Source organism: Taudactylus pleione, unplaced genomic scaffold, assembly GCF_031769625.1.
Source record: "Taudactylus pleione unplaced genomic scaffold, aTauple2 ptg000041l, whole genome shotgun sequence".
Lineage (NCBI taxonomy): Eukaryota > Metazoa > Chordata > Amphibia > Anura > Myobatrachidae > Taudactylus > Taudactylus pleione.
Genome location: NW_028284443.1, coordinates 43948989 through 43976305, shown reverse-complemented (window position 1 = coordinate 43976305; position 27317 = coordinate 43948989). Strand labels below are relative to the sequence as shown.

The window sequence follows — 27317 nt, the reverse complement described above, 5'->3', positions numbered from 1 at the left end:
GGATAACTAAACAGGTATGCAGCTTGGACGATTAGCAGTGTGACGACTGCTCAGGTCTGCAATTCATTATTGGACAGGTTAGTAGAGCTGTAGATGCTGGAACCAGGAACGTATAAAGTACAAGTTGAACTGGTAATAAACAGGTGCAGATTTAAATATTAAATAGGGCGCTCTGGACAGTGATTGGTAGCACAGGTCATGTGAGAAGACATAGGTCCCAAGCAGCTTATGCTGATTAATTAATATGCGGCATGCCTATATTCTGTGTGCGACTGCGGTTATAGCTGCATGCATAATGCTACGTTACAGTGTCAGAGGATGTGACACTGTAACGTAGCATTTCACATGCAGATACAGGCGCAGTCGCACACAGAATATAGGCATGCCGCATATTAATTAATCAGCATAAGCTGCTTGAGCGTCCTATTCACATCGCTTTGAGAATAACACGCATTTCAATGTAATAAGTTGCACAAAATGATGCTTGGCGCTACCGAATTGCACCACAGCATATCGCGACTAGAATGGTCAAGGAGGTTAGATTTTAGAATGAATCAACACAGAGGACCTAATTCAGAATTGCACACATGTGCGTCCACTTTACTGACTTGGAAATAAATGTGAATCTCCTGCTGTATACAGAGTTGGCCTCATCTATACAGTCACACAGCCCTTATACATTCTCTTGTGGGTGTAGTCGTCATCACTATTGACACACATTTTCACTAGCCTTATCCTTGGTGCAAAAAAATCTGTCACAAATCAGTTGGATCTTTGCGTATGATTACCTCTGACTAGCCCGCAATTGCACCTACACGCCCGCAGCCTACTTCTCCTACACCCACACAGCTGCAAGAGGAGATACATCTGAGATGCGTACAACTCCTAATCGCCCATAGTTACCGTAGTTGTGAATGCTTTGCTACCCAGCATGCAAAGTATGAAAAATCACAGGAATCATCCGAAAAATGAATTTAATTGCAATTCCGAATCAGTCCATGAATGTGCAACAGTATTTGTTTGTTCATTTCAGTATTTATCACTCCTAAGTGAAGTATATGGAGACTGTAACAAATATGAGGTTAAAATGTATAGAAGAGATTAGCAGATTGCAAATGTGAGAGGCATGCTTTCTATCACTTTGTTATAAATAGAACTGTTCATTTCACCCACAGTCTGCTTATACAGAAAGAACAGATGCAATTCCGACATATGCCAGTTAGCTAAAATACCAATAACAGCTGCCCCAGGTCCTGCACGGAAAAGCAAAACTGTAGGTACAGTAGTAACACATGCGCATGTAGAAAAGCACTGGTCTAATCATGATTAATACCTTACAGAGTGCTTAGATCAGTGGCCCTGATTCAGAGCCAGATGCACTTTCAGAGTGCTCGCTCTGAATTGGGCGTTTTTTGTTTTTTTTGGAGCCGGCCTCCTAGCTGCTCGCTAAGCTGTGGGTGATCACCCACAGATTTTGCGATCGGCCAGGTGATGGTCGTGATGGTCGCGACCATCGGGCTTGCGACGAGACCCTTGTGGTAGGGTCTCGTTCCTGCAAGCCCCAGTGAGCTTCCTGCTCTAATAGAGCAGGAAGCTCAACTACTGACATCACGAGTAATGTCAGTAGGGCCACCCTCAAATGGCAGGCGTTCCTTCGGGAACGCCTCCGTTTGGCCAGCCAGCCCCCCCTCCCCACCTACAAAACGAGGCGAGCTGTCAATAAACATCGACAGCCGCCCCGTTTTGTTGCGAGCCCTGGATCGAGTGATTTCGCGCTCGCTCTGGGGCTCGCGCATGCATAGCGCTTGCGAGCGGGTCTGAATCAGGCCCAGTGTACACAGGTCATCCCTCTTTTTTCACAGTTTGACAACGTGTAGGAGTTGAATTATTTTTCACTACCTAACATGTAACAATGTTTATTTATAATCAGCCTATTGAGTTTTTAAGCTTCAGAATTAAAACTTCAACTGTACAGAAATACTTACAAGAGTAACACCATCATCGTTTTTCTCATTAACGCTTCCCTTGGCAGCTAGCAGCTGCCTCACATCAGCCAACATCACCGCTGCTCTCTGTGTTCTTATCTGGCGCAGGGAGGTCAGATCAACACCTATGGAGGAGAACAAGAATGTGTGACTTTTACAGACAGGGGTGGCAATAACCCAGTCAAACTTTGCTATTCAAATGATACTGTATATTTTTAAATATTTTACTGTACTTTTGAAAGCCCTCAATCAGAGGTCATCTGTCTTGAAAGGTCAAATGTGATTTAATCAAATCAGATTTTCATCACATAGAATTGGGTCATAGGAGGATGACAAACGCTTGCTATATATGTTTTGCACAGCAGAGAGGGGTCCCATGATATTATCTTCATTTGCCATTTATGTTTTGCTACAAACTGATCATAATTACATCGGAATGACCCATTTTTATGTAGCACATATCACCTGCTGGTAGTATCACACGTGTACAAAGCACAATATGAAATCATTGAAAAAGTTCAAACAAAAGAAAATTAGAATGTAGAAATATCATCAATACACAAAACAATGGCATATCAATCTGGCTATACAGTACCAGAAGTCATCTCACTTTCTCATATCATTATTTTCCTTATTCTTATATACAGTCAGGTCCATAAATATTGGGACATTGACAGAATTTTCATATTTTGTCCTCTATTCACCACCATAATGGCTTTGAAATGAAACAAACAAGATGTGATTTAACTGCAGACTTTCAGATTTAATTTGAGGGTAATTACATCCAAATCAGGTGAACGGTGTAGGAATTACAACGGTAATGGGACAAACGAAACAATCCTAAATCTAACTTTCACTTTTTAATACTTTGATGCAAATTCTTTGCAGACAATTACAGCCTGAAGTCTGGAACGCATAGACATCACCAGACGCTGGGTTTCATCCCTGGTGATGCTCTGCCAGGCCTCTACTGCAAATGTCTTCAGTTCCTGCTTGTTCTTGGGGAATTTTCCCTTCAGTTTTGTCTTCATCAAGTGAAATGCATGCTCAATCGGATTCAGGTCAGGGGATTGACTTGGCCATTGCACAACATTCCACTTTTTAGCCTTAAAAAACTCTTTGGTTGCTTTTGCAGTATGCTTCGGGTCATTGTCCAGCTGCACTGTGAAGCGCTGTCCAATGAGTTCTGAAGCATTTGAGTGAATATGAGCATATAATATTGCCCGAAACACTTCAGAATTAATTCTGCTGCTTTTGTCAGCAGTCACATCATCAGTAAATACAAGGGAACCAGTTCCATTGGCAGCCATACATGCCCACGCCATGACACTACCACCACCATACTTCACTGATGAGGTGGTATGTTTTGGATCATGAGCAGTTCCTTTCCTTCTCTTCTCTTCCCATCACTCTGGTACAAGTTGATCTTTGTCTCATCTGTCAATAGGATGTTGTTCCAGAACTGTAATGGCTTTTTTAGATGTTGTTTGGCAAACTCTAATCTGGTCTTCTTGTTTTTGTGGCTCACCAATGGTTTGCATCTTGTGGTAAACCCTCTATATTTACTCTTGTGAAGTCTTCTCTTGATTGTTGACTTTGACACATATACATCTACCTCCTGGAGAGTGTTCTTGATTTGGCCAACTGTTGTGAAGGGGTTTTTCTTCACCAGGGAAATAATTCTTTTGTCATCCACCACAGTTGTTTTCCGTGGTCTTCCGGGTCTTTTGGTGTTGCTGAGCTCTCCGGTGCGTTCTTTCTTTTTAAGAATGTTCCAAACAGTTGATTTGGCCACACCTAATGTTTTTGATATCTCTCTGATGGGTTTGTTTTGATTTTTCAGCCTAATGATGGCTTGCTTCACTGATAGTGACAGCTCTTTGGATCTCATATTGAGAGTCGACAGCAACTGATTCCAAATGCAAATGTCACACCTAGAATCAACTCCAGACCTTTTACCTGCTTAATTGATAATGAAATAATGAGGGAATAGCCCACACCTGTCCATGAAATAGCTTTTGAGTTGATAGTCCCATTACTTTTGGCCCCTTAAAAAGTGGGAGGCACATATTGAAACTGTTGTAATTCCTACACCGTTCACCCGATTTGGATGTAATTACCCTCAAATTAAATCTGAAAGTCTGCAGTTAAAGCACATCTTGTTTGTTTCATTTCAAAACTATTGTGGTGGTGAATAGAGGCCAAAATCTGAAAATTCTGTCAATGTCCCAATATTTATGGACCTGACTGTATGTTTACAATGCATTAAATATAGGTTGCGATAGTGCGTGTCAGTAAAATAAAAATGTTTTATTATTGAAATAAATCATGTTTCCCTTTAATAAATAAATAACAATATATATTGCCCCAATATACTAAAAAATGAACAGCAATTGGTAGATTTAGCACACTAGGCTAGTGGATTTGTGGAAAATCATCTGCCACCCACCGCCGGCCAGTTTCAAATGGCCAAAATGTTGGCAGATTAGTGGAATCTGCTGGTAGTATGGAAGAAACTGACACTAGAGGAGCAATGACCATGTCCCCTAACCCCCCCCCCAAGCAAAATTAAATAAAATGTGTCAGCTAAAAAATGTAAAAAAAAAATCAAAATGTATTGTCCCCTAGTATAGGAACAATAAATACAGGTGCCCCACATACATATAATTGCAAAATAAATATATTTACCACTATATATAATTGAAACTAAATACAGTAGTTCATATTATATACTGTAGTTAAAACATAAATATAGTGCCTCCTATAGTACTTCATTACATACTAATGGTTAATATTATCCTCCATATAAGTTGTTGTTATGTGTCAGATTGTCCCCCAAAATTTTCTGTATTGTGGGAGTATACCTCCCTATGGGGCAGATGTGTGAAGCTCTGGAAAGTGATAAAGTGGAGAGTGATAAACGTCCAACCACTCAGCTCCTAACTGTCATGTTACAGGCTGTGTTTAAAAAATGATAGTTGGGAGCTGATTGGGTGGTCGTTTATCACTCTCCACTTTGTCATTTCACAGAGCTTCATAAATCTGCCCCTACATTACTTACCTTTATCTAGGTTAGAAAAAAGGAAAATATAATGTAACTATCAGAATTACTATTCACGGGACAAGCAATGGGCTAAGAACTTACAGTTGTTCTGCAACACTGAAAAAGAGGTTTGCCTAAGCCAGTGTTTCTCAGCTTCAGTGCTCATGGACCCCTAATGCTGGGCATACACTATACAATTATCTGTCAGATATCTGTCCAATCTGGCTGGTTGGAATGAAAACCTGGTAATGTATGGGAGCAAATGACAATCGATTATATGGTTTTAAACACTGGAAAACTGACAAAAACAATTGTTCAAATTGGTTAAATTTGTTTTATTTAACCAATTTGGCTGAACGATGTTCAGCCAAATGTTCAATTGTCATTTGCTCCCACACATTACCAGATTTTCATTCCAACCAGCCAGATTGCAAATTATCTGCCAGACGATTGCATAGTGTATGCCCAGCATAACTGCATGTTTTACAGATCTCCTAGTTCGTGCAGGTGTATTCATTACTGGCTGACACATTTGAAAATAACCACAGGTGAAGCTAATTATTTCATTATGATACTCAGGAGATCTGTAAAACATGCACTGATAGCGTTTTCTGAGGTCTGGAGTTGGGAAATATTGGCGTGGACCATGAAGTACTGCCTGCGCACAAATGAAGACTGTAAGAAAGTTTCATGGGCCAATGAATCAAAACTTTAAATCTTTGGTTCATCACTCAGGTTTTTGTACACCATTAAGTAGGCAAAAGGATGGTTCCTTGTACCACTCCAGAGCCACCTTATACAACTCCAGGGACCATTCAGTTCATCCATCTGAGCTTCTGAGACCTAGGCCGATATAGCAGCCTGCTAATACAGGCTCCGGCCTAGCCAGCAACTCACCTGCTACCTGGCTCCTGGACCTAGCCTGCTAGACATGGCTGCTTACCACTGACCAACTTTCAGGATCCTGATGCCCACCTCTAACTTCCTGCTCCAGTTATGGCTGGCTCTGGCCTACAACCTACAATCCTTATTCTTCCCCAGTCAGACCTTTGTACAATCTAGGGCTCTACTCCAGATTGGTCTCTGCTCCAATTGGGCCTCTGTACCATTGAGACATCTATTTTCCATTATTATTTGTCCTCCTGCACTACCCTGTACCCCATCACATCCTCTCCTCCTGTTGCCTGGAGTGCCCAGCCTTCTATCTTCTAAACACCAGCCCCCCTTCAATTGGGCACTTGAAAATCATATGTGCTATGTCAGAACCATTTGAGGAAAATAACAACAAGGTAGCCTTCAAATCATGGAATGACCAGCACACTCTCTAGATTAAGGGGTCTATGTACTAAGCCTTGAATAGATGTAAAGTGGATGGGGATAATGTACCAACCAATCAGCTCCTCACTGTCACGTTACAGGCTGTGTTTGAAAAATGACAGCTAGGAGCTGATTGGTTGATACTTTATCTCCATCCATTTTACATCTATTCAAGGCTTAGTACATAGACCACTTAAACCCCATCAAATTGTTTAGGATTAATTGGACAGAAGAGTGAAAGCAAAGCAACCTACAAGTACAGCACATTAGTGGGAAATCCTGCAACAGTGTTCATGAATAATGTTTGTTTTTCACTTTAGAAAGAATGCCACAAGTGTATTTGATGGTTATATCTGAAAAAAGTGACTACTTTGATGAGTCAAAAATTTAGATAAGTTATTTTGTTTCACAAAATGTTATCTCCAGTTGTTTATTTGACCTACACTTTCATTTACATTGTGACATTAAACGGCATACATTTACTTAAAAACTGGTCAAAAGTATTTTGACTGATAGTGTATATTTGAATCAACCTCAGTTTCATTCATTAAATACTACTATCTCAATTGAAATAAACTAAAGTGACACTTTGATTTACTTTGGCAATCATCTCATCAAGTCTGCAGTACCATGCAGTCACTAAAATCTGACCAACATCCATGGTAGATAAAAGAATGATTCCCCTGTGTAAAACCATCACACCTTTATCCTTGAAGAAATCTGGCCATATTCAAACAAAGCATATAGGGAAAAACAGGGCATTCATCCTCACTGACTTCCTCACACTGCTGGTAACTGAGCGACACTTGCCTTTATCGACTTTATATTTACTAAGCCAGATAAATTGCACACTTACATAGACTGCACTAAAGCCCAGTAATACAGAGTTGTGGCATACCCGTGAGGTGAGACATATACGTGTAGTGAACCGAGGATACTGTAGTGTACAGAACTCCAGAGTGATGTTCCAGACAGGTCATGATGCATAGTAATGGATGGTATTTACCTTGGAGTATTGATCAATGGGAATACAATTCAGATCTCATGTCAAACTCAGGCAGAGAAGTGAAGACCTCACAAACAAAATGCAAACTGTAGACCACACAGTAAATGGCACACCACTAACTGTCTAATTACTTACCGCTCCCGCCTCCAAGGTTTTGCTCCGTGCTGCTCCCTACCAGTAGAACTCTCTCCCTATCAGACTCTCCACCTCTTTCCGTAACTAGAAATGGGCTTTTTTAAGACCCACATCTTTATCAAAGCCTTCCAGCTCTCATCCTAACCCACTGCTCCTTGCTCACTGTTTCTTCCCTTTGTGTCACCCCTGTCTGTCTACCACTCCCCTTTAGATTGTAAGCTTTTTTTCCTTTCCTCATTATACCATCATCTCATCACTGCCAACAACACCAAACCTTTGGGTTCAGCAATCCTACTGCTGATTTGTGTCTTATGACTGCTGATGCAGCAACGTTTATAAACCTTGTCCTTGTTCTACAATGTAAATCACATTTTTATATTTTTTGTGTTCATATTGTTCCTGTTTATGTAGGTTGTAAGGCTCTGCAGAAACATTGTAGTGCCATATAAATAAAGGATAATACAAATAATAATAATAATTGTTCCTTTGTTAAGCAGCTCCTGATAACTTTATTTTTCTGATGAAGTGAACCATATAATTAATATTCTAAAATCCTTTCAACAATTATATGAAAATAATGGCAATTAAATAGCTAATTAAAATACCCAAATTCCCTGAACAACTTAATAAACGTTTAACAAATAGCATACATTCCGTTTTTCTATATATAAATTAGTAAACTTATCTAAACCACATCAATTGTGCAAAGGTTTAGCTGTAAGCAGTATCTATATATCTTGGCACTAATCTTGGTGTAGTGCACATATCTTCTTATGCTGGGTACACACTGTCAGATACATTGGCCGATCAATTGATTGGACAATATATCTGCTGTCCATCGGCCAGTGTGTACCCACGATATGTTGGTGAACGTAGTCATTCACCAATATATCACATTGGCTGTGCTGCACAGAAGATGGACAGATATGTCTGCAGACATATCTGTCCATCGGCAGGTGTGTACAGGCTGTCGAAGCTGGATTATTGGCTGAGACAAGATCAGTTTAAAATTGAATTGCAGCAACACCATCTTGCGACTGGCCGCAAGACGCCATCCTGGAAATGAGATCGCAAGACGCCATTTTGCGAATGGCCGCCTAAGCGCCATTTTAGATAAACTCACACTTTAGTACATGTGGCGATATTACTATTAGCATCATGCGATTGCATCTGTGACCATCGCCATAAGTTACGACAATTCACCAAAAGCCCATTTCATGACTTTACGTAGTTTGGGTGCTCTGGATAAAGTGAATATTATTATAATTCCCCTAAAGGATATATTTCAGAAATGGCTGTACAGTATGTCAAAATTGGATTGCATTAGCTGAACAGAGCAAAAGGCCACGTGACAACTAGCTTGTGTAGACAAGCTTCCTGGACATAACGTCTGCTCTCACTCCATGTGGCTTTGCTCGAATACAGCAAGAGGGTCGTTTGTAGCACCTTACATTAGCAGGCTTCCTGCAATAAAATACCTTCAAAGCCAAGAGTGTTATCTGAGGTTTGGGTCTTGTAGCTGTGCTAATTTGCATTTACACAAGAACCTGGGAGAACAAAGGGCTATACTTTTTAGCCTGAGAAGGGTGGGGGCTGCTGAGAGAGGGGGGCGTGTGAAACTACAATGCTCAGCATTCCACACTGCTAGGTGTTCACTTAGTTTAGTGAGATTTAAGTGCACCATTTCTCATACACACATTAATACGCACAATTGCGCTATTAACTAATTGCATATTAGAGAATGCATAAGATCCTGTATGAAAACGCTGTTTATTAGCTTCATGCGCACGCATCTGCCCCCAGTTAACTAGAGTCTTTACATCACACCCCGCATACTCACACATTACATATCCACATAAAGGGTTTAATAAGCTTTAACGTATAAGATTCAAGTATGCACATTTACTATAATTGCTATGAAGTAAAGGATATTTTGTAACTAAAGTTTTATATATGATAAGTAAGCCATGTTTGGAATTGTACTGATGCGTACTCTCTCAACAGTATTCCGGTACCATCGGTGTGGAGATCGCATCATGCATTCTCAACTTATGGACTGCAGAGACTTCAAGCAACAAAATGTACATAATATGAACAACTGTTAGGATGATTGCATGAGGCAGGAAACCAGAGACCCCCAGTTGTTAGAGGCTGGGTTGTGTCTATTTGAATCAACCTGTTAAATGCCTTGTAACATATGCCCTCTCCGTTATGACCAATGGTATTAGCAACAAACTTCTCTATTGTGTTGTTTATTTCTGGGGCATATAAATACGCTCTGGCCCTGGGTTCCTAGTCTTTGTGCTGAATGCTGATTGACGAGGGGTTTCTTGCTGATGCCTAACATCTGGACCAGAGAGCGCTGCGTATGTATAATTGTACTTGGGTCTGTATAATCTCTTTGCGCTTAGATTATATGAGGATCATAGCGTGTAACTGCTGTACTTTTACTTACTTTGTGCTTTGGAACCACATGTTCTAAGTCTGGAGTCTTTATTTACTGGATGACTGCATACGCAAATTAGCGTCATCCTTAGAGGTTTATAGGAAGGATATTTAGAAGGTATAGGCAGGGGTATATAGAGGTTCAAAGACAGTATCCTTAGTTGGGGGCTCATAGTGAAGTCACTTACCTACTCACACTGCACATACGGTTATCGATATCTCAGCAAAGGGTGGAGTGGCCACATGCAGGGTTTACCTGCAACTGCTTTGTGCTGAAAGATCGCTATCCGTTTTCGTGTGAGCCAAGGAAGCTAACTAGAATCCAGGGACAAGAGAGGAAAAAGTTTGTTTTCCTTTGTTGATAGAACCTAACGTTTAAAGGGGTGCCGCAGTATTGAGCACGCGGCTGAGTCACAGTTTTGTGCACAGTAAAGACGCAATTTTGCGTATGCAGCTAAACAGTTGTCATACGGTTGTGTGGTAGTCGCATTATTGTGTATGTGACTAGTCGCACAATAGCGTATACGTACTTACGGTTGTGCTGCCACTTGTTTAAATAAAGCAGTTGAGGTTTACATTTTTCAATTGTTATCAATATCTGGTTTAACGTGTATTTTTCTGTGCAGGAAAAAGTGTGTAACAGTGAGTATTTGTTGGTAGGGATAACTTGTTCCCTACAGTTAGAGGTACCGTATGACCGTTAAAGGCGAAGTGCTAGTCGCTCGGTAAGCAGCTTATCGTTCTATACACAGTAGCAGGTGTACATGTTGTCTTTGTTGTAGAGAGGTGCGTGGAAGTAGCCTACTTAAACTTCCATAGGTGTGGAAGTTGCCTTACTAAATCTTATCCGGGTGTGGAAGTTGCCTTTTTCAAATCTTATCCAAGTGTGTGGGCGCTGCCGTTTAAATCGTCCACAGGTAAGTGAAAGTATCTTGATTGTCTTTCACCAGTTTAAATCTTTTTTGAAAAGCATAGGAGTAGGGGCCCATGCAAACAATAGAGATGTTAGACAATGATGTGCTGCTAATGGAAGCGCCGTTTGGATCGGCCCATCGTATTATGCATACTAAGTACGGTACTTATGCGATAAGGTATTGTGATGTATGGTTTAAAATGACGATGAAGAGTGTTAGACCGTTTCCCAGAATTGGTAGTTTTGATAAAAATGTACTAGATAATGTCCAGGATCACATCAGTCTGATGCGCTCCCGAGAAAAAAAGGTAAAATATTATGAATGTTTAAAGTTGTGGCAGCATGAAGGGGATGCGTGGCTTAAAAATGTGCAAGCAACGCAAACTAGCGTTGCGAGCGCATTGCCAGAGAATACATCCGCGACGCTGAATTGCAATACGGGCGAGCTGCAAAATGGCGCGCATGTGCAGCAAGGTAGCATTGTGGAGAGTATTGCCAGCAGTTCACGCTCACCACCCCCACCTTATGTGGATAGAGGTGCAAGTACAGTTAACAAAAATACCCATAAAAATTTAACAAGCAATTTGTACCCTCTCTTAAGCAACCATAAAGAAAATGTTTATTATGTGGATGATGAGCCTATTGTAATGTCTGCCATTTCCCATGCTGTGCAAATGATAGATGCTGCATCACCACAATCATGAGTGGTGCCATCATCTCCATCGGTAACAGCAAGGGAAGTGCTAACACCCTCTGCACCTGTAGAGGAAGTTAATACCATACGTAGCAAGCAGCAACAGTTTAAACCCCCAGCCAGGTAACAAGGTCAAAGGTAGCAGCGCTACCGGTCTGCATCCCATTCGGACAATAACCGTTCCGAATGGAAATGCAGATGCGAACAGTGTAGTGCCCACGAGGGAAGTAGTAATGCATTGTCCCTGGACAAGAGCAGAACTAAATTCCATCATAAATGATTTCCCCGATCCCAAAAAGGAACTAGCCAAATGTCAAAGATTTTTGAGAAATTTGGGTAGTTCTCATGAGCCAACTAATAAAGATTGGCGTGTGGTGTTAAGGGCCTGTCTACCACGCAATACTGACGTGACAAAATTTATCACGGATTGTGTATTGGATGGTGACGTTCCCTTAACAGACCAAGTAAACCAAGGTAACATTTCCCGCATTGTAACTCAATTGGGTATATATTTTCCGGTAGTAGTTAACTGGAACAAAATTTTCACCATTAAGCAAAAGGAGAGTGAATCTGCAGAAGATTATTGCGACCGGGCTCTGCAGGCTATCACCCAGTACACTGGGTTAGAAGATATTAAAGATAGCACTCACCACAGGGGAATGATAGTCACGGTACTCATGGACGGTCTGAAAGAGAATTTAAAGACTCGGGTTCAGACCTCACAACCTGGCTGGAGGGGAGTCACAATAGATAACCTCATAGAATCTGCCATAAAACATGATAAAACCATCTCAAACAAGAGAGAGACCCAGAGCGAAAAACTAATGGCTGTCAGTATACAAGCTCTGGAGGGAATGACGGTAACATCACAGCCAACAGACACACTCGCATCTGCACACACACACCTGAACAGTTATATGCCCTCACTAACCCCACACAACAACAAACCCAGCTCTATTCCACAAACCCTATACAACCACAGGTCCCATACTACTCACAAACCTCATATCCCCCACAATACCCTTACCCTCCCTATCCTTACCCATATCCACCACCTTTACCCTCTGCTCAAACCTCACAACAACACGGGTCTTCACCCGATCCACGAACATGTTTTAATTGTAAACAAACAGGACACTTGAGTAGAAACTGTACAGTAAAAAAGAGTAGGATCCCCAAATCAGGGAAGACCTGGACATCCCCATAAGGGATATGCACAGAGACCAGCAAATGTCCAGCAGGCACCAGCTCCAATTGTGGCCATAAATGCTTTATTGGAGAATGGTAGCCAACGCTAGGGGTCAGGTCATACCTGTAGTCTACAGATAGTCAGGTTAACGGGAAGTACTAGGGAAGAACCGGTCATGATGGTTGATGTAGCTGGTACTGAATATCCTTTTCTTGTAGACACAGGGGCGACCAGGTCAGTGATAAAATCTCCTGTTAATTTACCAACAATGGGTGTAACAGGAAAAGTGGAACATTATCCTTTAACAAAGTCCACAGAGGTTACTATTGGGCCGTTGCATACCAGGCATTCTTTTCTTTTGGCTGCTGTGGCTCCTACTAACCTACTGGGCAGAGACTTGTTATGTAAGATGGGATGTGTTATATATTGCACCCCTGATGGTGTATTTTTAGATATCCCAGAGAGAGTTGCACAGGAGGTGCGGGATATGTTGGACACTCCCCAAAGGATAATGTATCACTCTACAAGTTTAAATGAAAATCCATCTCAGGTAGATGAAATGTTGTCCCAAATTCCAGATTCCCTTTGGACTAAGGATGGACAGGACACTGGATTAAATGCAAACGTAAGCCCTGGAATGGTAAATTTAAAAAGCGGAAGGCAAGCTCCAAAAATTCCCCAGTACCCACTAAAACAGGAGGTAGAATTAGGGTTTTTTCCAAATATTGAGCGATTATTGCAACAGGGAATTTTAGTTCGTACAACTAGTGTAGCCAACAGTTCCATCTTCCCGGTGAAGAAGAGTGGTGGGAGGGGTTATAGGCTGGTCCAAGACCTTAGAGGTGTTAATAAGGTAGTAGAGAGCCAATTCCCTGTAGTGCCAAATCCAGCTGTCATACTGATGCAGATCCCACCAAATGCAACCCATTTCACTGTCATTGACCTCTGTTCTGCTTTCTTCTCTGTGCCTCTCCACCCTAACTGTCAGTATCTATTCGCATTTACATACAGAGGTGTACATACACATGGACACGGTTACCCCAAGGATTCATAGACAGCCCCAGTATCTTCTCCCGGGCATTGCACAACTGTTTACAATCTTTTCAACCTGCCAATGGATCTGTTCTAATTCAATATGTGGACGATTTATTGCTATGTTCTGACTCGTTTATGTCATGTCTGATTGATACTAAACTTTTGTTGCGTCATCTCTCGCATACAGGACACAAGGTGGCTAAGGACAAACTACAGCCGTGCCAATCCAGAGTAAAATATTTGGGACACTGCCTAACCCAGGGGTTATGACATCTTACAAATGATAGAATCCAGGCCATACAGAACATGACACTGCCGCAGAATCAACAGCAAATTCGTACCTTCTTGGGAATGTGTGGATACTGTAGAATGTGGATCCCAGGTTTTTCTATTTTGGCCTTGCCTTTACAGGAATTAGTCTCTTCCTCAAAGCCCGATCGTGTCATACACACAGAGGAAACAGAGCAGGCTTTTCTTAATCTTAAGGATAGTCTGACAAAAGCTCCTGCATTGGGAATACCTGATTATGAAAAACCTTTTGATTTGTATTGTACGGAAGTCAATGGTTATGCTGCAGGTGTCCTTACACAAAAACATGGTGATGCCAGTAGGCCCGTAGCATACTACAGTGCCCAATTGGACACTGTGGCAAGATCACTCCCCACTTGTTTGAGAAGTGTAGCAGCTACCGCTTTATTGGCGAGTAAAAGTGAGGACGTAGTATTGGGTCATGATATGATTGTCTACACTCCCCATGCTGTATCTGCTCTGTTGAACTCAGCTCAAACCAGACACGTCTCTTCGGCTAGGTTTACCAAATGGGAACTGGCTCTAATCACACCCGCAAACATCACTGTTAAACGTTGCAGCACGCTGAATCCAGCAACGTATTTACCATATGTACAACATGATGTACAAAGGGTGGAAGGAAGGAGGCGAGTTGCTGGCGGGAGGTGAGTTCAGCGGACATAATGATACGCACGATTGTATGGAATATCTGAATCAGACCTTTATTGCTAGACCTGACATACACGACACACCTTTAGAGAATGTGGATGTGACTTTTTATACGGATGGGAGTTGTCATAGACAAACAGACACAGGTGAATTATGTACAGGTTATGCTGTTGTAAATGACACAGACATCATAGAAGCTAAACCTCTTGGTCCTTCTCACTCAGCCCAGGTGGAAGAGTTAGTAGCACTAACTAGAGCAGTGATTCCCAACCTCGGTCCTCAAGGCACACTAACAGTCCTGGTTTTAGTGATATCCATGATTGTGCACAGAAGGTTAAATCAATATAACTGAGGTACTAATTAAGTCACTAGTGCTCAAGTATGGCTATCCCTAAAACCTGGACTGTTAGTGTGCCTTGAGGACCGTGGTTGGGAACCACTGAACTAGAGCGTGTGAACTTGCAGCAGGCAAATCTGCTACCATTTACACTGACTCGAGGTACGCATTCGTGGTGGTGCACGATTTTGGGGCTCTATGGCGTCTGAAAAATTTGAAGACAGCAGCAGGCACACCAGCTGCACATTCCCGACACATAAAACATCTTTTAGAAGCAATCCAACTGCCCAAAGCGGTGGCAGTAATTAAATGTAAAGCCCATACATGTGAGGATAATCCGGTGTCACTGGGCAACAACAGAGCCGATGAAGCTGCAAAATGGGCAGCAGGGTTAAAAAAAATTTCTCCCACTGAAAAAATTATGTCTTTCCAAACAATTGATATGCTGAAATTAATTGAGATGCAAAATTTGTGTTCAATTCAGGAAAAGTCCATTTGGAAGTCCAAGGGATGTGGGCAGGAGTCCTCCGGGCTCTGGAGGGATGGACAAGGTAAACCAGTAGCCCCCAAGGCATATTACCCCAGCCTGGCTGAGGCAGCACACGGTCTGACTCATCTGGGAAAACAAGGTATGTGCAAGTTGGTGAGAGCATACTGGTGCGCACCAGGTTTTTCTTCACAAGCAGAAAAGATAGCATTGTCCTGTCTGACCTGCTTGAGGAAGAACATAGGGAAAGCGATCCCTACTGAACCGTCCCACATTCCACTGACTGATGAACCTTTCCAGGTGATACAAATTGATTTCATCCAATTACCACCCTGCAGGAATCTTAAGTATGTATTAGTGTGCACTGATGTATTTTCTAATTGGGTTGTGGCCTACCCAGCGGCCACTAATACTGCTGCGTTTACTGCCAAGAAAACAGTTCAGGAATTTGTATGCAGGTACGGTATCCCTAAAATCATTGAGAGTGACAGGGGTACTCATTTCACAGGTGATGTTTTTCAAAATATGTGTAAGCTGATGGGTATTAATAGCCGACTTCACACCCCCTACCGATCGCAAGCCAGTGCCAAGGTAGAGAGGATGAACGGGACTGTTAAAAATAAGTTAAGTAAAATCATGGCAGACACTGGACTAGGATGGCCAGGAGCATTACCTTTGGTCCTACATAGCATAAGGACCACTCCTAGACCCCGTCTAAATCTGTCCCCATTTAAAATACTGTTCGGTAGACAACCTCATTTGATTATAAGTCCACAGTAAGACTTGAAGGGTAACAACGAGGTAACTGTAAAGTATCTTATATCAATGAGTAAGCAGTTAAAGCAACAGCAGCAGAAACTGAAATTGTTGTCCCATGATATGCCTGAAACTAACTGTCATGATGTTGAACCAGGAGAATATGTTATGATCAGAAATTTCTTGCGTTCAGGTTGTTTGACTGATCAGTGGGAAGGTCTGTACCAGGTGCTGCTGACAAGTACTACATCTTTGAAGGTGGCTGAGAGAGATACCTGGGTCCATTCCACTCACTGCAAAAAGGTCAATCAACCAGTGGAGAAACAAGTCGGAGACAAGGCTGATAGCGTGGACCTGTCGCTCGCAAGCTTGTTCCGGGAGGATTGAAAAGGTCGTAGTGAGATACCTGAACTAAGAGAAATTTGCAGGTCTTGTTGTGACAAAGGATGGGCCTGCTATGTTCATTTTCATATTCTCTTTTAGAGTGTTCACCATCCTGGTCGGTTCAGGAATATCCAGTTTCTGTGATGGGAGACCGATTGAGGAAATGGGAGCTGATGGCAGTGCTGATGGAGTGGAGTCAGGAGGAGTGCAATGCCAACCAGGGGAGTGTCTGACCAATCTTAGTACTGTTATTGTTAAGAGAGCTGTTACTCCGGATACTCGGGGACGGTGTGGAGGTTTATCGTCTAAAGATTCCTGTATTTGTGAGCTTTGTGGGTCCCTAGTTGATGAGAACTGTATCCAATGGTGCCAACCTAAATATAACCCGTACTGGGGTGTGTATCCTTTAGAGGATTATCATAGTATGGTAGGCAAAGTGTTAAATCAAACTGATTGCTGGGTGTGTTCACATGTGCCACAGGGACAGCATAATGTAGGGTTGGTGCCATTTCCGCTGAATATCACGGAAATTTTAGAATTACAAAAAGGGAAAACATTGGATGAAAAATTCCTCTCATCCAAATCACCTCATTTCAAACTCCATCAATTCCAAGTAGATAGATCACTTCTGTGTTTAAACATAATCAACCCCAATAAACCCGGGAGTTGGGAAGTGACGGGGAATAATCAGACGATGACCTTCTCACAAAGAGCTGATAATGAGCCCATAAACCATGATCTGTTACGCTCAATTAAATCTAGTGGGAAACATTTTAGGTATTGGTAAGGTGCCTGATGGTTATTGTGCTAAAATAATACAGCCAGAAACTTGCATGTACCAGATGGAAGACCCAGAAATAGGATTGTTTGCAAGGGAAATGTGCTTAATGATAATGATGCATACCATTCCTTATGTTCTCCCTGATAATGTATATTTTATATGAGGAAGAAAAGCGTATAAGTGGCTCTCCTCGAGTTCCGAAGGTTTGTGTTACCTGGGAAGAGTAGTCCCAGAAGTTATGACCCTCACACATGTTGAAATGCTTGGTATACATAAAAACACACCGTCACCATATCTTCACACACAATATGAACACAGAGGAAAACGAAATATGATACCTGGTGACGTGCACAAATCCACTCAGTTAATTAGTGAGACTTTCAAGTTTTAGTCACATTGGATCCCACCAGGATCGCTCGGGGTACATTAAACTTTAGATATATTCAGGAACTTGCTAAATTGATAGATAATGTCACCGAGATGTACGATGACACATTCAGGTATACAGGGAGAGAATTGCAAGCGTACAAGAAAGAACTGGTGCAACACAGGCTGGTGTTAAATTATTTAACTGCTGTTACTGGAGGGTATTGCGTAACATTGGCCACCCAATTTGGAGTAAAATGTTGCACCTATGTCACCAATGATACCAGCGACCCCAAGGAGGTGATAGAGGAAGGAGGTGATAGACCGGAAGGGATGAAATTCTGCAGCTAAAATGGGAGTTTCGTAAGAACCATAACGCTTCAGTGGCTGAAGTAAGGGAGAAGATAGAAGGATGGGTTTCATTGCTGAACCCAGTGAAATGTTTCTCAGGTCTAGGGGAATGGGTCCAGGAAATAATCGCCAGCATAGGCAAATTCTTAATCCTTATACTGATTGTCATCATAATAATTGGCATATGTGTCCGGTGTGTTCCTATTGTGTTGAAGTGTGGAAAATGTAAAAATAGAGTAAAACGAAAGAACGAAATTATGATGGTGGTCAGTATGAATACCGAGGTAAATACAGAACTGCATTACAACCCTGAACTAGTAAATACCATCATTTAATGTATTATATTTAGACATGCATAGAATGTATCATTGAAATGTTATTTTTAAAAACACCTGAGATAATGTAAAGTCTCAATTCCCCTTCAAGACTGCCTTTATAGGACTGGTGTATCCCCACACCTTTCACATGATCTTCCAAGATCCGCGGTGTGTGTATAATAGTAGTTTTATGTCCCCACTCAGAGACACATTATTGATGGATTAAGAACAACCTTGTGCCATCCCATAATAACACTAAATAGTATATAAATGTAAGCCTAAATTATATTTTAAAATCAGATTGTGATAGCATGTTGTTCGCTATCAAAGGGTGGATTGTCGAAGCTGGATTATTGGCTGAGACAAGATCAGTTTAAAATTGAATAGCAGCGATACCATGTTGCGAATGGCCGCAAGACGCCATCTTGCGACTGGCCGCAAGACGCCATCCTGGAAATGAGATCGCAAGACGCCATTTTGCGAATGGCCGCCTAAGCGCCATTTTAGATAAACTCACACTTTAGTACATGTGGCGATATTACTATTAGCATCATGCGATTGCATCTGTGACCATCGCCATAAATTACGGCAATTCAGCAAAAGCCCATTTCATGACTTTACGTAGTTTGAGTGCTCTGGATAAAGTGTATATTATTATAATTCCCCTAAAGGATATATTTCAGAAATGGCTGTACAGTATGTCAAAATTGGATTGCATTAGCTGAACAGAGCAAAAGGCCACGTGACAACTAGCTTGTGTAGACAAGCTTCCTGGACATAACGTCTGCTCTCACTCCAGGTGGCCCTGCTCGAATACAGCAAGAGGGTCATTTGTACCACCTTACATTAGCAGGCTTCCTGCAATAAAATACCTTCAAAGCCAAGAGTGTTATCTGAGGTTTGGGTCTTGTAGCTGTGCTAATTTGCATTTACACAAGAACCTGGGAGAACAAAGGACTGTACTTTTTAGCCTGGGAAGGGTGGGGGCTGCTGAAAGAGGGGAGTGTGTGGAACTACAATGCTCAGCATTCCACACTGCTAGGTGTTCACTTAGTTTAAGTGAGATTTAAGTGCACCATTTCACATACACACATTAATACGCACAATTGCGCTATTAACTAATCGCATAATAGCGAATGCATAAGATTGCATCCTCTATGAAAACACTGTTTATTAGCTTCATGCGCATGCATCTGCGCCAAGTTAACTAGCGTCTTTACATCACAGACCGCATACTTACACATTACATATTCACATAAAAGGTTTAATAAGCTTTAAGGTGTAAGATTCAAGTATGCACATTTACTATAATTGCTATGAAATAAAGGTTATTTCGTAACTAAGGTTTTATACGTGATAAGTAAGCCATGTTTGGAATTGTATTGATGCTTACTCTCTCAACAGTATTCCGGTACCATCGGTGTGGAGATCGCATCGTGCTCCCTCAACTTATGGACTGCAGAGACTTCAAGCAACAAAATGTACATAATATGAACAACTGTTAGGATGATTGCATGAGGCAGGAAACCAGAGACCCCCAGTTGTTAGAGGCTGGGTTGTGTCTATTTGAATCAACCTGTTAAATGCCTTGTAACATATGCCCTCTCCGTTACGACCAATGGTATTAGCAACAAACTTCTCTTTATTTACTGGATGACTGTGTACGCAAATTAGCATCATCCTTAGAGGTTTATAGGAAGGATATTTAGAAGGTATAGGCAGGGGTATATAGAGGTTCAAAGGCAGTATCCTTAAGGTGGTCAGCAGACCGTCCGTACACACACAGCGGCCGCCGCGACGAGGGGGCGGGACATGCCCCGACCCGCCCACTAGCCGCCAGGTCCTGGCCGCCGGGACCCAAGGGCACAAGTACATGATGGCCGTTCAGTGTGTATGAACGACCAACATCTGCAGATATATCTGCAGATCACTCAATCTGCAGATATATCTGTCAGGTTTGTACCCACCTTTAAGTTGCAGTAGTTTTGCAGTTGTGGAAGGAGGCTTACAGTAAGGGATATATTTACTAAAGTGCGGGTTTTTATTTAGAAGTGGAGATGTTGCCCCTAGCAACCAATCAGATTATAGCTATCATCTTCCAGAGGGTGCTAGTTAAATGTTAAGTAAAATATGATTGGATGCTATGGGACTAAGTCTAGAGATGTCATCGGACCCAATGTTTTGGTTTTGGATCTGGATTAATCTTCATGTTTTGTTTTTGCAAAACCACCCTCAAGTGTTTTGGGTCAGATAAAAATCAATAAAAAATCCGGGCTGTGCTAGAATTCCTGGCACTGCTGGCCCCACAATCCTCATCATGACATAATGGCATCATGCGCTCAGGGGGGTGTGGCCAGCAAAGGGAGCAGAAAACAGCTGTTGAGATGATGTCATGCGGTCATGATGATGGGCCTATATTTATTTTTTATTTATTATACTCTGATCCAACATGGTAAAAATATCCCACGTACTACACAAGTACTGGGACCACAAGACCTCCTTTATGGAGGAATAAAGCTCACCTTCTCACTCAGCACAGGGTTTTTACATTACAATCTGCACAAAGCAAACAAATCCATTTCTAGACCAGCAAAGCTTATGGCACCAATTGTAAAATGTGGTTTCTGTATAGTGTAAGACCACATTATGCAGCAGTGGGGTGACGTCCTCCAAGGGGTATTTCCCAGTTTAATCTTTAAAATTGAGTGCAGGATACTGCTAGACTGTGACTTTTCATAGCCTAAAACTGTACAGAAAGTTACTCTTATTTATTGAAAATATAATTATTTAATTGAATTCCCCTACTACCTGTCTGAAATATATAAACGTCTTTTAGCAACTGTCAGATTTGATGAATTGCTACTGCGCAATTTTTGGAGGCATTTTCTGCAGGGTCTAGGACCTTCGCTGCTTGAGTAGTCGTGGTTTAGGAGTGTATAAACTGGAGAATCAGGAAAGGCTTGTAACTATCCTCTGAGGAATATTGCCTCTGGTTTAGAATATAAATGTGTTTTTGACACAGTGAGCAGAATTAATGGGGCTCTGTTCAACCTAGTTACAAATATAAAAACAATAAGAATATTGTTATGTTTTAAAGACAAAGGAAGCATAGTAAAACTGTTAGTATTGCCAAACAATTTGTATCATTATTATTATTATAGTCATTTTGGATACACAATGGCTCCCTTCAAAGATTTGCAACAATGCAATGTAAAGAATTAAATTTGCCTCTGCACAACCAATAAATATCATCATGACCGTTTAACTAGCAATTCCACCAGTTCATTAGCAAACTATAATCGTTATCTTAAAGGGCAAAGCGCTTACATGCGTATAATGATCAGAAAAATGCTCACATCACAGAAAAGATTAATGAGTATTTTAATGAAACAATTAATGAACCACAATTCATTACAACTGGGACCTGTGTCTAAATGGGTACTTAGTAGCATTATTTGTTAAAGGCTGTAGAAATACCTTAATACTGGGTACACCCTCTATGCTATATCATTTGTACAGCTGATGGATGATGCACACAATATATTTGTGAATGGCATCATTGACAGGTGTATCAATACGGCCATGCAGCACTGCAGATGCAATATATATTTTTAGAATGTAAACAATTAGAATGTAGGCAACAATTTCAAATATGTATGCCTATATACAGTACAATACTGTATCTGCGATGTGGATACTATTAAGATTCTTGACAAAGGACTTGCAGGAAACATTGCTGATGTGATTTTATGAAACACTCTGGTGAATTTACCTAGGGAGCTGTGGAGTGCAGTTCCTTCTACTGTACTATATATAGGAGGTGATTTGTTTTTTTCATCTTTGGCTTCACTTCCAGTTTGCCTGGAAAGTTAATTCAATTTGCTTCTGGTTTGGAGAAGGTGGGTAGATTTATTTAGATAAAACGTTTAGGTGGAGTTCCTCTATAAGCATTCTGCCGTGTTCTTTTTAAAAGTGCATTAAACAATATTACACATGAAAACAAATGTCCTCAATACCTACCATTTTCCTCTAAATACGCCATAAGTATACAGTTGGATTCAGTTCCCTCGGTGGAGTAGTCAAGAGCAATATTGCCATTTACATCTTGCAGTAGAACATTTGCCCCCGACTAGAGAGAGAAAAAAAAATGTAAGCAATCAAAATACAGTGAACCAATATCACAATCAAATACAATTTTTTTTTCAACTCTACTTAAAGTTCAGTAAAAATTACCTCTTGACATTATATCAAAGACTGTGCATTACTTAACTGAATATTATAAACAATTTTGGAGTTCGTGTGTGTGTTTGCCGAATTAAGCCAAACTGTTTCAATAATTACTAAACTACAAATGATATTGAATATAACAGACTAAATATGAAATGAAATATGATTTTTTTTAAAACATCTGTTTATTAATACTAGAAAAGGAATATGCAATACTTCTGAAGCCTTCACTGTCTATTTAAAGTAAATGATAAACAATATAAGTAAATTTTAATTTGCAACATATGTTGAAAAGCCTTATGTGAATAATAACAGTGTCTGGCTAGATAATAATCTGAGTGCCATACTGAGTATAAGAAATAAATACAAAGTATTTATACTAACCCTTAAACAACTATCATATAACTGATAAAACAAACATGTCAATGCCATTGTACAATAATTAAACTTATTTGGAAAGATGATCTGTCAGCACCTTGTAGCACCTTGGAGCCATTCAATAAGGCGGTTCCTAATACTGTATAAAGGCACCATTTTCAGGCATCATACTTAAAGCAGTTGTCCACTCAAATGTTTTGGATTAATAAATAATAACATTAATTCCGTTTAAAACAAAGCAATTGCTACATTATTACAAGTATAGCTATTTAAAAGCATTACGTATGACAAAGCTTATTTACATTAAATATATACAGATCACAAAGATTATAAAAAATATTTGTCATAGAAGAGGTATATGATGGCCAGAAGTGCGCAATGGGATTGATGCTTAGTTTGAATGTATTTGCGTAAGAAAAGATGTAACATAATTTCCCCCAAAAACTGTAGTTGGCCAAAAAACAAGATGCGTGCATATCCACAACAGTGCACTATGATTAATACATCAGATACACTTATTCCTAACTTTAAAAACTTCTATTTTGAAATTAAGGGGCAGGGTTAAGCTCTGGATTTGAACTATTCTGCATTTTCCACGTGCGATATACCTTGGCGTAACGAGCGAAAACCCATAGATTCCACGTAAAATGCTGCATTTAAATCAGTGTTACATGCAAGAATGCAGGACCTAATTGAATAGATCCTGGCTGTTAGTTAACCGCTGAGTAAACCCTGAGGCTAATTGGATATTTCTCTATGTTTGAAAGAACACAAAAAATCTCCTGGCAGGTTAAACGGGATGCAGTCAGGAAGCCGACGGTCGAAAGGTCGCCAAGGGGGTAAATTAGGGTTAGGCACCCGCCGGGAGACTAAGGTTTAGACTACGGGGAAGGGGGGGTTAGATTTAGGCCCTTAGGGGGGGTTAGGGTTAGGCACTAGGAGGGGGAGGTTAGGGTTAGGCACCCCTAAGGGAGGGTTAGGGGGGGGTAGGGTTAGTAATACTCACCTAAATCCCGTCAGGATTTCCACTGCTGCCGGTCTGCCGGCGTTGGGATTTGAAACGTCGGCCTTACAGCTGCCGGTCATTCATACTGATTCCCGTTAAACAGCCCTTCTAGTCACACTATGCCGTGGTGTGACTCAGTATTGCCGATTGTCTATTTGTTCGTCTTTTTACCTTTTAATGCATCTAGTTTGCACAGCAATAGATAGCACAAGCAGCTTCTGCTGATTAAAATAATATTAAAATGATATGCAGCATGCCTATGTTGTCTGTGCGTCTGCGGGTGTATCTGCATGCTAAACACTATGCTGACACTGTAACGTAGCATTTCGCATGCAGATGCACCCGCACTCACTCAGAGAATGTAGGCATGCTGCATATCATTTTAATCAGCAGAAGCTGCTTGTGCTATCTATACTTCGCATCTTTGTGCGAATAAGACGCATTTGAAGGTAAAAAGACGCACAAAAAGATGCCTAGCGCTACCGAGTCACACTGAGCTCCCGCATTATGTGTGGCGCAACTTGTAGCGCACGGAGGATAGATGTATGTGGGCATATCTGTATGTAAACAGCCTGATGGTACATTATGTAGTGCGTTTGGTGCATTATGCACCAGGCGAACCGCAACACCCAGCAAATTGCATTTCAAATACTGTTGTGTGTGTTATTATTGCTGTTAATTAATCCCTGCTGATACCACTGTGCATTACCAGTACTGCTATTAACCTCTGCATTACATGTTACCCTGCTGTTTTGCCATTTAACCCAGTACCCTGGTTAAAGACTCTGGGCCTGATTCAGAGCTGGACGCTCTGAAAGAGCGCTCGCTCTGAATCAGGGCGTTTTTTTTTTTTGTGCTGCCTCCTGGCCACTCGCATAGCTGTGGGTGACCACCCACAGCTATTGCGAGCGGCCAGGTGATGGTCGCGATGGTCTCGACCAACGCGACCATCAGGGCTTGCGACGAAACCCTTGCGGTAGGGTCTCATTACCGCAAGCCCCAGTGAGCTTCCGGCTCTTAATAGAACCGGAAGCTCACCACTGACATCATTCGTGATGTCAGTGGGGCCGTCCCCGATCTGCAGGCATCCGTTTGGCCAGCCACCCCCCTGCCCAACTCCAAAATGGTGCGAGCTGTCGATCAAAATCAACAGCCGCCCCCTTTTGGTGTGAGACCCGGAGCGACGGAGTGCCCGTCGCTAGCCGGGTCTCGCGCATGCGCACGTTAGAGCCGGCTCCGGTGTGCGCATGCGCAGTGGCCAAACATCGACCCGCATCCACTGTGCACCCTATTGTGACCACTATCCCAAAAGGCAATATAAATCAACACATTTGTCCCCCGCAGAAGCTGGCCCAGGCCCCTGCTGGGCAACAGGCCTGGGCCTGGGAAATCAGTACCCATCCACCCCCCTCTGGGTTACCCTGCCTGTTGAAACAGTAAAATAACAGTAAAATAAAATAATTCTTGCCAAATATACTGAAAATCATAACACAGGTAAGATCAATGAAGAAACCACAATCAGATTCAGAGGTGAATTGCAATAAGATGTAGCCATCTCCTGGTAGCGACAGTCATCATCATTAGTATGTAGTCATCATCTTTAGCATCATTAAATAGCAACAGCTATCATTATTATTTCCACCTGCCCTCAGGCACCCACAATTGATACGGCTACTGATAGATATGTTTCTCTGTATGGATCTGCATCTGTTCATAAATACACGGGGACACACTTACTGTACTTGGACTTTCTTAGACCACCCCTTCCTCCCTTGTCCAGCCTCTCCAGACCCGAGGAATATGGCTGTGGCTTGTTTTGTGCACACTACACTACAGGTGTAAATCCAACTCAACATGAGCCCCCATATACTGTATGTAAGGGCATCTGATTCTTATAGAAACATAGAATTTGAAGGCAGATAAAAACCACTTGGCCCATCTAGTCTGCCGCATTTTTAACCATATTGTTACCTCAACCCTTATTGATCCTTACTTCTTCTGAAGGATATCCTTATGTCTATCCAATGCAGGTTTAAATTGCTCTACTGTCTTTGATGGGAGGCTATTCCACTTATCCACTACCCTTTCTGTGCAGTAATTATTCCTCAAATTTCCCCTGAACCTACCACCCTGCAGTTATCATAAATAATATAAAATTAGAACACAAGCAAGATCCAAACTTATTTCTTTTTTACATAAATTCCATGCTCTGCATAACAAAGCAGTATTTTCATATGTCATGTTTCGTATAACGTTTCTTTGTGTCCTTTGATATCATACAGCAATTGAATTTCTCATCAAAATTTTGCGTAATCACAAAATAGTTCAGTTTAATATATATATACAAACAATACATTTCATATAGAATGTATGGTTGTGTAATCTACAATATAGTCAGCTCGCAGCCTCACTCTACTGGCGCAACACATTCCCATATGTTAAGCTAATAATGTGTTACATGTGTTATATCTCTCTCAATATACCACACAATTATATATATATATATATATATATATATATATATATGGAATGTGGAAGCCTGGGTCCAAAGGCTGTCACTGCTATGGAGATGGAACAGACCTAGGAGAAGAGCCATGAACTTGGTGAGTGTGGTGAAGCGAAGGATGGCAGGACGAGAGGGGAGTGTCAGATGGAGCAGAGTGGGTGGTTGGAGGACAGGATGGAGCAGAGCAGGGGGGAGAGGACAGGACAAGCCCTGGCCAGACAAATATGGGGGCAGGGTGGAGGGGATGGAGCAGACTGAGGTGAGGCATATTCCCAGCCTTTTACTAGGGGATATATATATATATATATATATATATATATAAGTCCACAAAGTGAAGGCACTACTCCTTGTTTCAATATTCTTATCACAAAATGTGTTTTATTCACCACCCAGTAAACACAACACCATTACTGGAGCATATTGTCCAAACCTTGTAAAATGCATGTAAAGCGGTTCATATAACAGTCAAAATACTTATGCAATCAATGTCTGTCGACTTCGGTCCACTTTAGGGCCGTTCTAGACTCACAAAGACTTGTCAACAATCCAGCGTGGTATACTGCTAAGGCGCCTTAGCAGTATACCACGCTGGATTGTTGACAAGTCTTTGTGAGTCTAGAACGGCCCTAAAGTGGACCGAAGTCGACAGACATTGATTGCATAAGTATTTTGACTGTTATATGAACCGCTTTACATGCATTT

At 41.4% G+C, this 27317-nt stretch overlaps 1 protein-coding gene across 1 annotated transcript in view; it reads right to left on the bottom strand.

Moving 5' to 3' along the window:
• The window catches only part of MYO16 (myosin XVI), a 309776-nt gene that overhangs the window by 260171 nt on the left and 22288 nt on the right, over positions 1–27317 (bottom strand). The window contains exons 4-5 of the mRNA XM_088458316.1: positions 22519–22627; positions 1986–2110 (exon numbers count right to left, since the gene is read on the bottom strand). Coding sequence (XP_088314442.1) covers positions 1986–2110; positions 22519–22627 — 234 coding nt within the window. The remainder of the gene's footprint in view (positions 1–1985; positions 2111–22518; positions 22628–27317) is intronic.